Raw genomic sequence first — 17,500 nt, 5'->3', positions numbered from 1 at the left:
ATTTTTTGTTTCAGTAAAATATTTTTTTTGTGGGGGTTACTAGGTTTAGGTTACTATTTGAAGTGTGTTTAGCACGAAAATATTTCGATACGAAATCAAACGAGTTCAAAATACGAGTATCTTAGTTGGCCTGCGCGGCCAGGAAGACCGGTGTCAAGCGAAATTTATGACCATTGCGAAATACATGACCACGCGTGAGGAGTCACGAATTTCGCGGCTTACACGCGCGAAAAACATGACGATTGCGAAATCTATGATTTCGGCGGCCGAGTGCGACTGTTTTGTTTTGGCTAATTTTGATCAAAATTTTAGTAAGTTTTAGTAATTAATCGAGAATGAGTGTAAAACAAAGATTCACTAGGACAGATAAAACTTCATTGAAGGCTATTTACATCGCTAAAATACTTTAGATTATCGAATTTGAACAAGTATAAACGGCATGTTTTATACGATATTAACCCAGTCCAACTGTCCAAGGTTTACAATCTTGTTAAGAACTTGACTTTGACTTGTCAAGTTCTAGCAAGACCTTACACAAGATCCTGCCAAGATCTTTCTAAGACCTTTTTAAATCATGCAAGATATTTGTCATGATTTTACCATGTCCATGATCATTCATGCAGGATCCTGCAAGATGTTTGTCATGATCCCGCAAGCTGCAAGATCCATGATCAAAATTTTTTCCATGATCATGCAGAATATTGGAAGATTTTGCCATGATCTTGCAGAATCGTGGAAAACGTTTGCTATTATCTTGATTACCCAACTACTTTAATACCCAACCACAGTAGTGCGCAGTATTATATTATCTAACCAGGGTCTTCGTTGCGCTGTACCCCCTCCATGAACACAGAAGAGTATTAGAGTGCTAGAGTCAGTTGGGTAATGAAGTAGTTTTCATAGGGTGGTTAGATCATAAATTACTGGGTAATAGAGTGGTTGAATTGAGTGGTTGGGTACTAGAGTCAGTTGGGTGATGAAGTAGTTGGTTAATAGGGTGGTTAGATTGTAAATTACTGGGTACTAGAGTCAGTTGGTTAATGAAGTAGTTTTCATAGGGTGGTTAGATAATAATTTACTGGGTAATAGAGTGGTTGAATTGAGTGGTTGGGTACTAGAGTCAGTTGGGTGATGAAGTAGTTGGTTAATAGGGTGGTTAGATTGTAAATTACTGGGTACTAGAGTGGTTGGGTAATAGAGTCAGTTGGGTAATGAAGTAGTTGGTTAATAGGGTGGTTAGATTATAAATTACTGGGTACTAGAGTGGTTGGGTACTAGAGTCAGTTGGGTAATGAAGTAGTTTTCATAGGGTGGTTAGATCATAAATTACTGGGTACTAGAGTCAGTTGGGTAATGAAATAGTTGGTTAATAGGGTGGTTATTTCATGAAATACTGGGTACTATAAAGGTACATTGCTTCATTTAATTTCTGACAAGATAATTTGTACAGTTTTACCTCATTTACATCATTATTTACAACTTATTTACATCATTGAAATTTACAAAATTTACATCTTATTTACATATGCACCTTGCAACATCAGCAATAAAATTTTCCTGTAAGTGCAGTTGCGAAGTCCACACCTCTGCAACTGGCATGGAAAATTGGTAACAACGGTCACACCCAAGCCAGTCTTCCCCATCATCCTTCCTGCAAATTTTGCAAACGCCCGTATTTCTCTCAACAACACTGCGAAAAAAATTCCAAACCGTAGTTAAGCAACTAGTTGTAAACTGTTGATGGAAGGGCTGGCAGCACATTTGAGTATAGTCAATTTTTAATTACAATTTACCTGCCTACATCATCATAACAGGAACCACAAATAGAAGAGAGTATGTTTTTTCTCTCTTTCTCTGGGTCTATTTGTTCCGTCAGGTCCAAACCTTCAACCAAACAGCGTGCAAACTATACAACATAATATAGGTGGAGCAAAATTTTAGATACATAATTACAACAACTGCATATATTTGCTCAATTTCTAAAACTGATTGTAAAAAACATGGTAAAAACTTACAAAACAAACATATACTCCACAGTTATGGCTATCATGCTGCATGCAATGTTGGGGATGGAGGCATGGCCACCTCTTTGTCTTCCATCCAGTCTTGACATCAACCAATTCGCTATGAAATATAATGAAATGGGTATACTAATGTAAACTCATAAAATGCAAAAGAAATTTGACATATTGCATAATAATAATAAAATTTTTGTACCTCAGTTTTTTAATATGACCCATTAAGCCAGAGGGCTTTCCAGTTTTGAGTAGATCAATGTAAATTTTTCTTTTACCAACTTTGTCAAAAACCTGGGGAAGATATATCAGAATTTGATCAAGTCCAGGATCAGGAAAAGGAGGGGTTTTGCTAGGTCAACTTTATACTCACCAATAGGGTCCAGTGATTTCCATTCAAGTTGATTGGGAAAAGAATCATCCTGCTTAGGGAAAAATTCTTGTCCGACCAAGTACGTCGTGTGCTAGAATTACGATGCACGAGCTGTGAAATGTAGCATTCAGCTGCAAGGACATCTCCACCATTTCTACGCTCTGCCAAACCACTTAAGTAGGCATCGATGACCTATACATGTAAAAATGACTATATAAACAAAGATGTCCTAAAAACAGATTTCCATCACATTTTGACTACTTTATCTAAGGTAAAGAGTAACCCTCCTCTGAAAACAGAAGTAACAGAAATGACAGAAATAAAGACTTCTTACCATATCAGTTAACCAACCAGGCATAAAATCAGGAACTTCGCTTTTTAATGTTTTGAATTGGCAAGTGGAAACTTCTTGCGGTGGGATAAGGGACCAAATATCTCTTCCAGTCAGTTTAGCTGTACCAAAATCAAGGTAGGGAAAACTTAAAGGTATTCCTTTTATGCCCAATTGCTGTAAATGGTGAACTTCGCCAGCAAAGCTCAGTGAAGCAAGAGTTTTTACCTCATTACCAGCACCACGAACCTGGTCATTGGACCTCTCAAACTCTGCAACCTCAACATCCACAACCCCTTCACTAACACATGCAACTTTATCATCCACAACCTCTTCGCCAACACCTGCAACTTTATCATCCACAACCTCTTCACCAACACCTGGAACCTCAACGTCCGCAACCTCTTCACCAACACCTGGAACCTCAACGTCTGCAACCTCTTCACCAACACCTGGAACCTCAACGTCCGCAACCTCCTCACCACCACCTACAAACTCAACACCTGCAATGTCTCCTCCACCAACACCTGGAACCTCAACACATGTAACCTCCTCACCACCACCTGCAACCTCAGCTTCTGCAACTGCCATACCAACACCTGCTACCTTATTTTCAACATCTGTATCAGCACCTCTCTCCCGAAATGGTTTAATATGAGCCAGACTGATGCTTTTCAGCACCTTATTGGTTTTTGTGTTGCGCAAAACAACCTGGTGATCTGTAAGGCTAACAACAACATAACCATCAAGCCAATCTGGCGTCATTCGATCACCCTTTCGGCCTCCAAGCTTCTTAGGATTAGCCTTCATGACTGCTTGCCCAACATGAAACTTGTACGCCTTATAACCTTTCATCTTTTTCATTTTATAATATTTTTTTTGCTTTTCTTTCGCATTGATGTTATTGGCAGTAACCTATGGAGCAAACATTTTTGTTCACAACTGTGTCCAGTAGCAGGACAATATTGGCATGAAACAAACTACTATACCACAAATTGTTACAACATACCTTAGCTTCCATCACACTCAGCTGTTCCTGCTTGGAACTTACATAATCAGCCACTTCATTAGGGGTTGGTGCTTTCAAAATGATAGGAGCAGGCGCATCATCCTCCTTTTCCACAGGCAACTCTGATGGAAAACGTGGCTTCCTTATGTGCATGATCTCATATGGAGTGTGTTTAGTTGATTCGTTAAATGATGAACGGACACCCCAGCATGCTTGTTCAATATAAAGGTGCCAATCATCCTGCTGTTCATTGACCATCTACAAATAGAGTACAGAATGATATAAAGTAGTTTAAGTTCCATGCAGCACTGGTGGTCTACAGATAATGATTTATTACATGAAGTCAAGAATAAAAAAAAACTAACCTAGAATAAAAAAATAAGATAACCTAGACTTTCTACCTTTGAAAGGTGACGCTTAAGAGTTCCATTAGTGCGCTCATCTTGACCATTTGTTTGGGGGTGATAGGCAGCTGTGACAAGATGGCGGATGTTAAATTTTTTGAACATTAATTCGTTCAGCAGCTGAAAATAAATTAAGGTTATACAGATTAGGTTTGCTAATATTAAGCTATCAGGAAGATGTTAAGTGGTGAGCACTTTTACAATGTTTGAAATACTCAGTTGGGGTAATGTATCTCCATACCTTGTTGTTAAACTCTGTACCTTGGTCACTTAAAACCTTAAGTGGTGCACCCCAACGATGTATCCACTTCACTAACACCTGGTACACACACTCTGCTGATTTTGCCTTGATTGGCTCGGCTTATACCCACTTGGAAAAGAGACATGTCCCTGACATGATGTATTTAAAACCTGTGGATGTCTCCTTGAATGGACCAATAAGATCGATACCAACAAGCTCCCAGGGCTGTTTGGCCTGTGAGTAGAAAATATCTTATCTATGATCAAATCATGCCCACATGGAAAATAAGATAGCAGCAGTAATTGAAATACACATGGGTTTCAAAGCTTATTAGATTTAAGATTAGCTATAAAGTCTCATTTGTTTTGAAGCAGGGATAAGACTTTATGCTCATTAAATCATGTAATTTTTATGAGACTTACATATATTGGTGTCAGTTCAGGAACCATTGTCTTTATCTTTTGCACTTTTTGACACTGAGTGCATGTGGCAATCTAAAAAAACAGCAGGATTTTAAAAAACAAGCATATTTTACCCTCATTTTTATAACCTAGGAGAATCTCATCTACACTTACAAACTCCTTTACATCTTCTGTGATGGTTCTCCAGTAGAACCACTCTGTGATGTACTTTGCCTGTGTGCGCTTCTCTCCCATGTGCCCACCGGTTGTCCCATTGCTATGAATATCATTAGCACAAGTTCAATCTGGAACAAAATTTATCACACAATCAATGAACCAAGTGCTATCTCATAATGTTCATATTCAACTATTAAACTATATACAATAATATTTACATGTTTATGCTTACTATATTGTCTTTGTCATGCAATTACTATATTCAGAATATATAAAACAATACATGTATTACATGATATATATTAACCTCATCTCTTGTAAATAGCACTTTAACCTTTTTCGTATTCAAATGATTTTTTCCTTGCTTACCCACATAGTACAAAGTGTCACTAAAATCTGATTGAATAATGTGTGGTTCAAACATTGGCATGTGTGTAAGTTTTCAGATTCATTAATGAATGTGTACATATAAAGGGTTAATATATAAAAAATAAATAGATAAATTTAACTTATAGTTAATAGCGCCAAAGTAGTTAATAGCGCCTAGCCTCCACCACAGGTTCTCTGTCTCAGCATTTGAAATTGAAAAATAATTTGTCTTACTCTAAGACACAGAGGAACAGTCATAGACCATATAATATTGAGATCTGTAGAGGAAGTTAAGGGTTACCCCTGTTGTTTAACTTACAGCTTCTATTTATAGATGAACAGCTTGCCAAAAGATACCAAGCCAAATTATATGAAATGAAGATAAAATAAATTCCACTCAAGGCAAATGAATAATAAGAGGTATAAAACAAGTAAACAAATAAAATTTATAAGATCATATCACACATTATTATGATACGATGTTTCACTGCAAAGTTATTAAATGCCTAGACATACCTTCATATTTAAAGTTTCTCGAGGATTGGGAGAGCGTGTGTATATTTTTTCTCCTTGCGACTTTGTCCAGAGTGGCAAAATGAGTTGGTGCCTGGCGTCCTGATTTAAGGAAGTGCAGCACATCTTCCACTGAAGCCTAAGTCATTAAAGTTATAGTGTTAATACATGGCCAAAACAACGGCAAATTCATAGGTATTAATAACAACTAATATCTTGGTTATGATCACAATAATTTCATCATTACGCTAAAACAACAGTCCGAATATCGGTATCAGATCGAAGTCATCGAACATTTGAATTCGAATTAAACAGAGTTTGCACGACAATGACATACCTTATATTTACAGATTTCCGAGTCAGGTTTCTTTCCTTTCACGTCAGAACAGCAAGCTGATTCCGTTGTTGGATTTGCACCCATTTAAGTAACAAAAATACTTCGAAAAATCTTTCTTTCAGACAAGTCAGAGAACACGTGTTGAACAGTAAACAAGTTGCGAAATTTATGAGCACAATGTAATTTATGCGCGCATTTGCGCTTGCGCATGCCCAGAACCGCGACACTCATATATTTCGCAAGTCATAAATTTCGCGTGACACCGGATCGAAAACGTACAAAACACAAAAAACAAAACAAAACAAAACACCGACGGCAATTTAAGACTGCGTTCGCGCAGTGCGCGACGCAGTAATTAATACCTACTGTTAATACCTGTTAGCGAGAACACTGTCAATGACGTCAATATGTAGGTCAATATGTGCTATATCAAGTTCTAACTTTTATTTTGGAATTGTTTTGAAATAGGCTGGTTTATATTATGATTTCGCGAGTAAATTTGGTATGAAGAAAAAAGATTTATAAATGTTCAATTGCCCAAAGGATTTGTAGATTGCACTCGGCAAAAACGAATCATCTGAAAATAGCCATTTTACAGTGTCATGAATACCAATTTCCCCGGTGTTGGATAGACCCGGGAGTGTTTTTCTCGTTCTCAAGGGTAAAGTGATGTTTTGCTACTATTCAAATGAAGCCAAACATTTACATGAAATCCTTGAACAAAGACAAATATAGCATATTCAAAAACAAATATCCATGTTACCAAAAAATGTTTTATTTTGTTAAACATGTGCTACTGCTCAGGGCCTGTATTTTCGCTAGGCGGAATTTTGCGCCCAAACAATATTTTCCGCGCGAAAACTGAAAAGTACAATCACTGAGCTATATTAAATTCCTGGAGGCCCCTGGAGGACCAGCTCGTCATTTTTCGGTAACTTCGCCGTTATCTTTTTGTCATCAAAAACAGGGCGGACTTCGCCCTTTTGCACAACCGCAGAAGCTCTGCTGACGCCACATGGTTCCTTTTGCCCATGGTAGTTATAACTGACCGGGCTCAATTGTGAGCCCGCTACAGCAGTATTCTCCCTCCTGGATTTAGTAATGAATTTAGTAAACAACAGGTTCTCCCTCTTGGTTTTTATGATTTTTTTTGCAGTGAAATCTTTTTGTTTTTTTTTTCGTTATATTTTCCGGCCTAGCCTGCAATAAAGTGTTTCTTTTGAAGATGAATGCAAGTCGTAGACGCTGCTTTTGCCAATGCGAAAACAAATATATAGTAAAACGTCAAAAAATGTGGACAAAACTAAAGATTTTCATACTGACAATAACTGACAGGTTTATTTTTTATTTTCTTAATCATATTTTCATTATTTATACATTCCTATATGAAATTTAACAAATTCTTGAACTTTTTGGCACTATTGTCGGATATTTTAAGGACAAATGGATATTTATGGACATCAATTAGGCTTTTCGGAACCCTGAACTGCAGAAATATTACCAAAAGTATGCAATTATTATTGATATCCTCTTGAATGTCTCCAGGACTTTATATCTATGCTGACCAATCTTGCTAACTATGCATAATCCAAGGAACTGAGAAAGCTGAGGCAAGATGCTGGGCAGCTGACTAATGCTAAGTGCAGCTTGTACCTCAATGGGCTATAAAAGTTTTCAATTGTCTAATAGCACCCCAGGCCATAGTAATGAATAGTATTAATTCCTGCATAGACTCATTATTCCTAATAATTAAACATAGCCCCTTGGAAGTTGATACTATATAAACAGAAAATTATAAAAGTGGGTGCTGATTGAAAACACACTGCTCATGCAGTCAATGCATTTTTATATTTATTTTTTTCATAAATATAACCATTGTTATAAAAACACAAGCCAACAACAAATCAGTTAACATGGTAATTAAGAAAAACAATAATGCACATTAATAACAATGTGTATAATGTGCTATATACAATAATAATTTTCATCTCAGTTAAGATATTATATTAACTAGCCTTTAACAGTCACTATCAGATATTGAAAATTTTACACTGTTTGCAAAAAAAATTACTTTTATCAGCACCAGTCGGCACTTTTCTCAGTCAGATTATGTTAATTGAAAGGGATCTTGTAGTCAACTCACTGGGGGAAAGGTTTACTTATTAACATTGATATTTGCTATCATGAAAAACATAGACCAAACTCAAAAGATTGACACTGCCAGAAATTTAATTCCTTCCCCAGACAACAAGTCAAGAAAAATGATAAAGTTTGGGTATATAACATTGCACTGTAATGTACCAAAAAGGTCGAAAATAGTATATTTGCTGTTTGTACCATAAGTTTTGATGGATTTATTGGCTCAGAACCTTTGGTAATCAGTTTATAAAAAAGTCCAAAGGAAAAAACAAAATTGTTAGAAACACCGGCTTACTTGGATGCTATAAAATAACAGCAAAATGAGAAAATTCACTCTCCCGATAAGTGAATTAAGACATTCACAACGTCAGACGTGGAGCACAAAGTTACGTCGCCTCTCCATTTGTTAAAGAGTGAAACAGAGGAACATTTTTATCTTTTTTATATTAAATACAAAAAATATATACCGAAAGCCGAAAATATTTCCATAAAACCACCAGGGAGATGAACACAGTTTTTCACCTTGTATCGCGGTATGTCAGTGGTAATTACCATGAGCAAAAGGAACCATGTGCGTTTGTGGCGTCAGCAAAGCTCAAAATCCGCCATCTTTTTGGCGACACGATTTGGCCGCGAGCCGGTCCTCCAGGAATTTAATATAGCTCAGTGAGTACAATACTTTCAACTTTGTTGCGGGGAAAATGTCGCTATATATACGCGCGCAAAATTCTACCTAATATTACTATTATTGTTAATATTCCTATTGTGATTCGTATGTTAAAAAATTTTTAAAACTAGCTATACAAGTTAAAATTATAAAGGTAACTGTAAACGTAACATATGAACGAAAGGATGAAAATATCTTACCTTGACTAGTCACAATAGAACAGAAGCTTTAAAATTTAACAAAAATTTGAAGACCCTGTCCATCGAAATCAAAAAGCACATGGATATGAGCGAGTTTAAAATTTGTGTTCTGCGCATAAAAAACGCGCACAACCACAATTCCTTGCGCTAAATAAAATTTAGTTCAGAACCCCCTCTCTGCACAAATCAGACTGCTGCAACGCTCGCTCGCTTCAGGCTCGCTCGCTCCGCAGAAATTATATCAGTGAATCAAGCAGCATTCACGTTAACCTCAGATAACTATTTTTTATTTGAAGCAGAAGTATTTTGTTAAAGCAAGGTACCAGTATTGCAAGCAATTATAAATGACGATATAAGGCGTTTATTGGCGCGGCACGCCGGGCACGGCTAAAATTGGTACTAAAAGTCTCGAATCCAATTTTATTAGTGCTCGGGCTACGAATACAAAGACCTAGCACCGATAAAACATTTTACAACATTTACACACGATAATTAGAGAACTATAGTTTTCATCCATTTGGACCCACAAAGAATACAATTGTTTTAAACTCTGAGTAAATTTCTCTTTCTCTTCTAAAGTCGAACAACAACTATTCCCAACGATACTCACTAAACTTCACCACTGGCTGGTTATTCTTAACGTTTATAAAAGAAATAGAAATGGATATAAAGCCAGAAACAAGTGGAAGTACAAGTGTCGGCGTATATGGTTCGAAACATCTTCCAGAGGATGGAATAACTTCTCAGAGTCCAATGCAGTTTCCACCTTTTACATTAGCAATTGTGAAGTTTTTGGTTAAATATTGTGGTGCTGACTTAAGTTGTAAAGATGAGTGGGGAAAAACTGCTTTACATCATGCTGTCATTGGTGGTGAAACAGACATTGTCAAATATTTTGTTGAACAATGTATCGTTGATGTAAATGACAAGGATAATAACGGGTGGACAGTTCTGCACCATGCTGTCACTAAACGTACGCCAGAAATTGTAAAATATCTTGTTGAACATGACGCTGATGTAAATGACAAGGATAAAAAAAGGTGGACAGCGCTGAACTACGCTGTTACTAAAGATACGCCAGAAATCTTGAAAGATCTTGTTGCACATGGCGCTGATGTAAATGCAAAGAATAATAACGGGTGGACAGTTCTGCACCATGCTGTCACTAGAGGTACGCCAGAAATTGTAAAATATCTTGTTGAACATGGTGCTGATGTAAATGACAAGGATAAAAAAGGGTGGACAGCGCTGAACTACGCTGTTACTAAAGATACGCCAGAAATTGTAAAATATCTTGTTGAACATGGCGCTGATGTAAATGGGGTGAAAAATAACGGGTGGACTGTGCTGCACGATGCTGTTTTTAAATGTACAGTAGAAATTCTAAAATACCTTGTTGAACATAGCGATGATGTAAATGGCAAGGATATTAACGGGTGTACAGTTTTGCATTATGCTGTTAATAAAGGTACGGTAGACATTGTAAAATATCTTGTTGAACATGGCGCTGATGTAAACTGCAAGGATATTAACGGGTGTACATTGTTGCACTATGCTGTTAGGAATGGTACGGTAGAAATTGTAAAATATCTTGTTGAACATGGCGCTGATGTAAATGGTAAGAGTAATAACGAGTCTACAGTGTTGCACTATGCTGTTAGGTTTAATAGATTAGAGATTGTCAAGTATTTAGTTGAAAAGTGTGCTGACGTTACTCTTCACACTCACAATCTTGGTATTGACATCCTCAAGATGGCTGTTGTGAAAAATTCAGTTGGTTTGATCAATCTTCTGTTGGAAAAGAACATCGCTGTGTGGAGAGCTGGACCATTTTTTGTTGAGGGAAGACATATAAGTCTTCTTGAATTGAGTATTCAGCTTGGTCATGATGAAATTACAACTATCCTTAAGACGTCCATAAATCATTGTGAGAAGATTCAGATGTTGAAAGCAATGAATTGCAACCAGTTAAAAGAGGTAATGTTGCAAACATACACGAGATATTTTAAAACCGAGCCGTACAAGCTATACTTGATAATTCGAAATATGTCTATCTGCAAGGGCGTAGGAACCGGGGGGGGGGGGGTTCGCGTCAGGGGCACGTGCGACCCCAAAATTTTTCAAGGGACAAAAATTGCCCTTTATTAACCAAACCTGGAAGCTGGTACCCCCCTCCAATCTCTGGATGCTTCGTACGCCCCCGTCTATCTGCTAAAATATCATGCATGGCGGACTTTCTGTGAAGCTATCTCGGAATAGGGTTTCCATGGTAACGACTTCGTATGAAAAATGCCTTAGTAACTGAGCTTTGACTATTTGCCTTCACTGATAATGCTCCTAACTTTTCACAATAGATAAATTGTACTTTTTCGTCCATAGACAGAAACACCGATGCAGGCTTTTGTCGCAAAGAATCGATTCAAAATTGGTGCTGGTGGTTTTTGTTGTGTCTATGTTGGTCTCATGAAGGATGGAAGTGAAGTTGCTGTTAAGAGAATTTTGGTACAAAGCGAGGATGAAACAGTTGAAAACGAAAAGAAAATCATGAGTCTCATTCAAACAAACTCTCCATTTATAGTGAAATATCGACATTTTCACCGTGACGATACCTTCATGTATCTTATTGTTGATCTTTGCGAAGAAATCTTGAGGGAACTTGTTCATGCATGCAGTATTAAACATCTAAAAGAGCAAGGTCCACGAATGATTAGGGAAATTCTATCAGGAATAAAATTTCTTCATGGCAAAGGAATATTGCACAGAGATCTAAAACCATCAAACGTCCTGGTTGATATCGAAGGTCGCATGAGATTGGCAGATTTTGGAATAAGTCGCGTTGTTAATGAAGATGAAACGACAGTTGAAACAGATGCAAAAGGTACTCGTGGATGGATGCCACCGGAAGTAATTGAAGCAATAGTTAAAAAAGAAAAAAGCCGTTTTAAAAGGAAATCAGATGTCCAGGTCGCGGGTATGATTGCTTTCTTCATCTTAACTAAAGGTGAACACCCTTTTGGATCTGAATTAGACCGAATGAAAAATATTTTGGAGAATAATCCTGTCAATTTGGAGAAACTTGGTGATCGCCCAGCTCGTAGGTTTGTGTCGTGGTTGATTAATCACAAGATTGATGATAGACCTTACGCTCACGAAACACTGAGAGATATCTTTTTTAGCAACACCACAAGGACACAGCGAGCAATTAGACAACCAACCACGACGTTTGTTTGAAATGACGAATCCTTCCTAGCCCAAGTTTGTCCATGAAGGAAAAATAATTAGCGAGGTTGTTTTATCGCACCCATTGGGCATTGCATATTTTTTACACTTGAAATATCCTTGTTATGAAGAGCTTAACACAACGTGTTGTTTGTTTAGGTAGAATATAAATATTACTACAGTCCTCAATATATTGTACACTTTTTCAAAGAAATTATTCATAACTGAGGGGCTGTTCAGATGAGCCAGGTTAATGAGATGAATTTGAAAAAGGTGTTTGGATTATCGAGAACTAGCCATTTCCAGCTGATCTGAGATCATGACGTCATAAAGCGTCTCGACAAACTGAGTTATCATACGCCTGGTGTTATTTGTCCCTATTCTTCTAACTAATAGTATAAAGGGTGAAAAATTTAAATTCTAATTTACAGTTGAGAAAAATGTCTCAGAAACTGATTATTGATAAAAAGCCTTTCTATCTGTTTGGACGAAATAAAGATTCTTGTGATTTTCCACTGGATTACACCTCATGTTCAAGAGTTCATTCTGCTTTAGTCTTTCATAAACATTTAAACAGACCATTTTTTATTGATCTAAAAAGCAGTAAGTGCAATGTTTTGATTTGAAGAACTTAAATAAGTTTACCAGGCTCTGTCTGTACCCTGACACAAACTGATATCCCAGCTAGACTGTAACTTATTGTACATGAATAATTCTGAGTGTAATTAAATATATCTTATTGTCTGAAAAACTGGACTGGCACAAGTCAGAATTTTTTGTGAAGAAATTTGACCCAAATGACTTTACTCTCCAAACATCATAAAGTAGGAATATAAATATTAGTTATGTATCTTGATGTGGATACATTTTTTAAAACTAGTGCTAAATATTTTCACCCAAAATCATGAAAATGAAAGCAAATAGTAATGCAAACTGTATTCAAGAAAATGCTTCAAAATGGCAAAGAATTTTAAACCATTTTTAAACCATTGTATGACAGAAATTATTGTATGACAACAATTTTTGACGAAAATTGGATTGTCTCTGCCTCTGGTCTGCCCAATAAAACACTTGCATAGCAATCGGAGGGTGGGTGAAGGTGCAATCCTACCGCACTTTACTTCCTGGCCAAATTTCTCATTCTTGGAAAATTGCATGATAGAGGGTGTATGCAATGAAATTTTGCAGTAAGCCATCACTTCACACCTTTATACCACCCTCACTCTTTTTCAGCTGTCATGGCATAGTAATAGGAGGGTGGGTGAGGATGCAACCCCCCCCACTTTTCTTCAAGATCATATTTCTCACACTTCAAAGACCTGAAAGATATAAGAAAATTTCCGTGAAGTGCACAAAACTTTCGTAGTTGCCAAATTTACATCTCTGAAAAGTTGAATCGGATCGCAAGTTTCATGATTGCAAAATCGCAGCGTTCAACGCGACCTTAAGGGCCGTTTAATACCACTCCGATCTTATTCTATCGTATTTATTTCCTTCCTGGGCACTCGGTTTGAACTAGTGACTTTAAAACAATGGGTTATATTACGGTACCGTTTGAAGTGGAAAACAGCTTTAAGAGTTTGTAAGGGAATGCAAACCGTAACAGTGTGAACCCATAAGCAATTTCTAGCATCAGAGTACTCTGTGAAAGTTCCGATATAAGCAAGGAGCAGCGTGGCATTGTCTTCAAACAACTTAGCATCAAATGTGGTATAACAACTGCCTAAAATAGACAAAACATTTCTCGACCTTTCGACCTGAGGGCCTTCGTTAGGAGAGTTAGTATGACTAACTGTTTACAACTATATATTCAATGCATAATATTCAAGTTGCTCATTCCAGAGAGATGTAAGAGTGTTATTTAATTTTGACTTATCCACCGTTTAAGCTAAACGGGCTTGATACAACCGGCCCCAGTACCACTCAGTTTAAGATAGCTATTGTAAAGAAACGATGAAGTTTCACTCAGTGCCCTGTTACACAACAGGCAGCCCCGTCACTGCTGTTACGTCATGCTATTATATATGTATATAATTACAATAAGGCTGGCCAATCTCTCGCAAAAAATATATTACATACATTAATACCATCGCTTAAAACAAAAATACTACCGTAGTATCGGCTAGTTTCTTAAAAACAAGACGCCTACTAGGCGTTATATGATCGCGTCGTTCACAGCGGCGTAGCCAGGCCAGCTATGCAAATTTTGTGTCGTAAATGTTCTTAATAATAAAAATGAACAATATAGTATACCGAACTATTTCAAAACCGCTCTACATCTTTTACTTAGGGTAGCCGGTGTAGGCTTACTGTGCTCGACGTGTGCAGTTGTATATATGTGTAATGAACGTAAAGATGAGGAAAGCGGCAACGTTTGAGTTATTTTATTCAATCCAGTGAACTAGAGTTTATGATTTAATCTGATTACCGGCACCAGTGTTTCTTTGACCACAGATAACAGATTCAAACCAAGACGTAAGGCCTGTTTTCCACTTCAATCGTATCGTAGCGTAACGTAGCTGTTGACGCTACGTTTCGGTACAATGAGATACGCTACGCCTACGTTTACGCTACGTAATTTACGTAATTAACTTTTCGAACAACCCGCCCTTGTGCTATTAAGGCGATTCTCCATTACCGTTTGCTTCACCCGCGCGGGCGAAGCGGCCTTTGAAATTCTGTCCATGCGACCGTGACGGGTCTGAAAAACAAAGCGCGCTTCGCCCGCGCGGGCGTAGCGGACGTAATGGAGAATCGTTTAATAGCAGTGAGTTTAAAAAAAATTAAATCTACTATTAACTTACTATTAACTGAACCACAACAGTTTCCCACTAAACAAACAGTACTAAGTAGTTTTTTAGACACCTTTTATAAAAACAAAATATTGTTAACCCCATTGTTTTTATCTACAGTAATTTTCACATTCTCCGATAACAATATAACCTCGCTTAACTTCTCTTCGTCGATTACATCGAGTGATTCATGGGTGCTATTTCCGTCGTTATACTTTTCAATAATCGCTTGCAGAGCCGTTGGGAAAAGCGAATACCACATCACCTCGTCACCTTTCTTTAAAGAAATCCTTGCGGTCAGTTTCTTTTTGCTGTTCTTCACCAGGAAACAGGACTGACAATTGGCACATTTCAGCATCTCAGAACCCTGGCGAACCTGCACTCTTTTGCTACAATTAAGTTACACAGGTGTAGTACGCGAACGTCTCTACGCTTAACACCGAACCACACAAAACCTCATTCTTCTTAAATTGGCTTCTCGCCTGCTCGATTGCATTAGGACCAATGTGGGGCTTCTTACCTGTGATCTCTTTAACGATTGTTGCTTGAGTCGATGATAAGTACTTTTGGCCAAGATATTGCCGAACACGAAGATTGACGATGTCATAATAATGTTCGTTTTCCACGTTATCAATCTCCTTGGCATTACCATTAGATGTGCCTGGGCGATGGATGATCGCAAAATCATACTGTTGAAGCTGGAGGGCCCATCGTGCCAGTTTGCCGGTGGGGTCTTTGATGCTCATCAACCACTGTAATGCATGATGGTCTGTATGGACATAGAATTTTTGCCCATAAAGGTAAACTTGATACTTCTTAATAGCTTCAACAACCGCGAGTGCTTCCCGTTCCGTAGTGCTATAGTTACATTCAGCCTTATTGAGTTGTCGACCGCCGTACGCAATGACAACGTCTCGCCCTTCGATGTTCTGACCGAGAATATAGCCGAGTCCGGTTGCACTGGCATCAACATGTAGATGAAAGGGTTGGGAGAGATTTGAATACGCCAAAATTGGTGGTGTAACCAGGGCGTTCTTCAGGCAATTAAAGGCTCTTTCACATGACTCATCCCACTTAAATGCGGTATTCTTTCTGGTCAACCGAGTGAGGGGAGCGGCAATTGATGAAAAGTCTTTCACGAACCGGCGGTAGTAACTTGCAAGGCCAATAAAAGCACGAATGTCCTTTACACTTCGAGGACGAGGGAAGTCACGTACCAATTGTGTTTTTTTCGGGGTTAGGTTGGATCCCATGTTGGGAGATAAGGTGACCAAGGAAAGACACAGATTGTTAGCCAAAGAAACACTTACTCGGATTCAAAGTAAGGTTAGCCGCTCGTAGACGATCTAGAACTAATCTTAGGCGGGAAAGGTGTTCGTCGAATGTGCGAGAAAAGACGATAATATCATCCAGATATATTAGGCAGGTGTTCCCGTCCAATCCCTGGAGTACTTGGTGCATTAAGCGTTGGAAGGTGGAAGGTGCATTGCACAGACCGAAAGGTAGCACACAGAACTCGTATAAAGCCGATGCCGTGGCGAAGGCTGTGTACTGTTGAGATGATTTGTCCATTTCGACTTGATGATAACCGCTACGAAGGTCGAGTGTACTGAAGTATTTGGCTCCAGAGAGAGCATCTAAAGCATCATCTACTCGTGGAATTGGATAGCTGTCCTTACGTGTAACCGAGTTGAGCCTACGATAGTCTACACAGAAACGGGATGAGCCATCTTTTTTCTTGACCAGGACAACTGGAGCACTCCACGGACTATTGGAAGGTTGGATCAAGTTTGAATGCAGCATTTCTTGAACATGGTTTTCAATCTCTCGTCGTTTGGTGTGGGGTGCCCTGTATGGAGGTTGGCGAATTGGGGGACTAGGTCCGACATCAATTCTATGTTAGACCAGGTTTGTTCGACCCAAGGTTTTGGTTGAATGAGACAGGACGTCGGAGTATTCGATAAGCAGTTCTGAGAGGGCTTGTTTCTCAGGGTTAGACAACACGGAGTTGGTCAGGTTGGGAAAATCAGAAGGCATGGCTGAAGCGGGAGTTGGGCTTGGTGGGGGTGGTGTTCTAGGTGAGTCTTGCAGATCAGGGAAATCAGATTGGTGGATTGTGCTTGCCAAGGGGTTGATAATAGGTAGTGAGGTGCTTCTCTGAGTTGTCGTGGGTAATCCTGTACATGACGTAGGGGTGGGCGGATCAGTAAGAGGTGTGGTCTCGAAATCTTTCTGTGTGAACTGTCCTAATGTGGCACCACAGAAGATTGTAACAGGCTCATCAGTTGGATTTAGTAACCGAAAAGGGATATT

The 17,500-nt window shown here is 38.3% G+C and overlaps 1 protein-coding gene, 1 long non-coding RNA gene and 1 pseudogene across 2 annotated transcripts in view; 1 reads left to right on the top strand and 2 right to left on the bottom strand.

The window, feature by feature from the left end:
• Positions 1 to 13,150, top strand: part of LOC114532109 (ankyrin-3-like) — a 29,773-nt gene extending 16,623 nt beyond the window's left edge. The window contains exons 3-4 of the mRNA XM_028553689.1: positions 9,756 to 11,153; positions 11,556 to 13,150. Of these exons, the coding sequence (XP_028409490.1) occupies positions 9,837 to 11,153; positions 11,556 to 12,407 (2,169 nt within the window). The 5' untranslated portion in view covers positions 9,756 to 9,836 and the 3' untranslated portion in view covers positions 12,408 to 13,150. The remainder of the gene's footprint in view (positions 1 to 9,755; positions 11,154 to 11,555) is intronic.
• LOC114532110 lies at positions 1,275 to 4,399 on the bottom strand (annotated as a pseudogene).
• On the bottom strand, positions 4,410 to 5,027 carry LOC114532115. Its single transcript, XR_003687928.1, has 3 exons — positions 4,949 to 5,027; positions 4,796 to 4,867; positions 4,410 to 4,607 (listed from the first exon to the last, which is right to left on the bottom strand). It is a non-coding gene; the product is annotated as an uncharacterized LOC114532115 (long non-coding RNA).
• Positions 13,151 to 17,500: the final 4,350 nt, after the last annotated feature.

This window comes from Dendronephthya gigantea, unplaced genomic scaffold (assembly GCF_004324835.1).
Source record: "Dendronephthya gigantea isolate DGI-Jeju-01 unplaced genomic scaffold, DenGig_1.0 000078F, whole genome shotgun sequence".
In the NCBI taxonomy this organism is placed as follows: Eukaryota; Metazoa; Cnidaria; class Anthozoa; order Malacalcyonacea; family Nephtheidae; genus Dendronephthya; species Dendronephthya gigantea.
The sequence above is the reverse complement of the archived record's forward strand: the minus strand, read 5'-3'. Positions and strand labels throughout refer to the sequence as shown.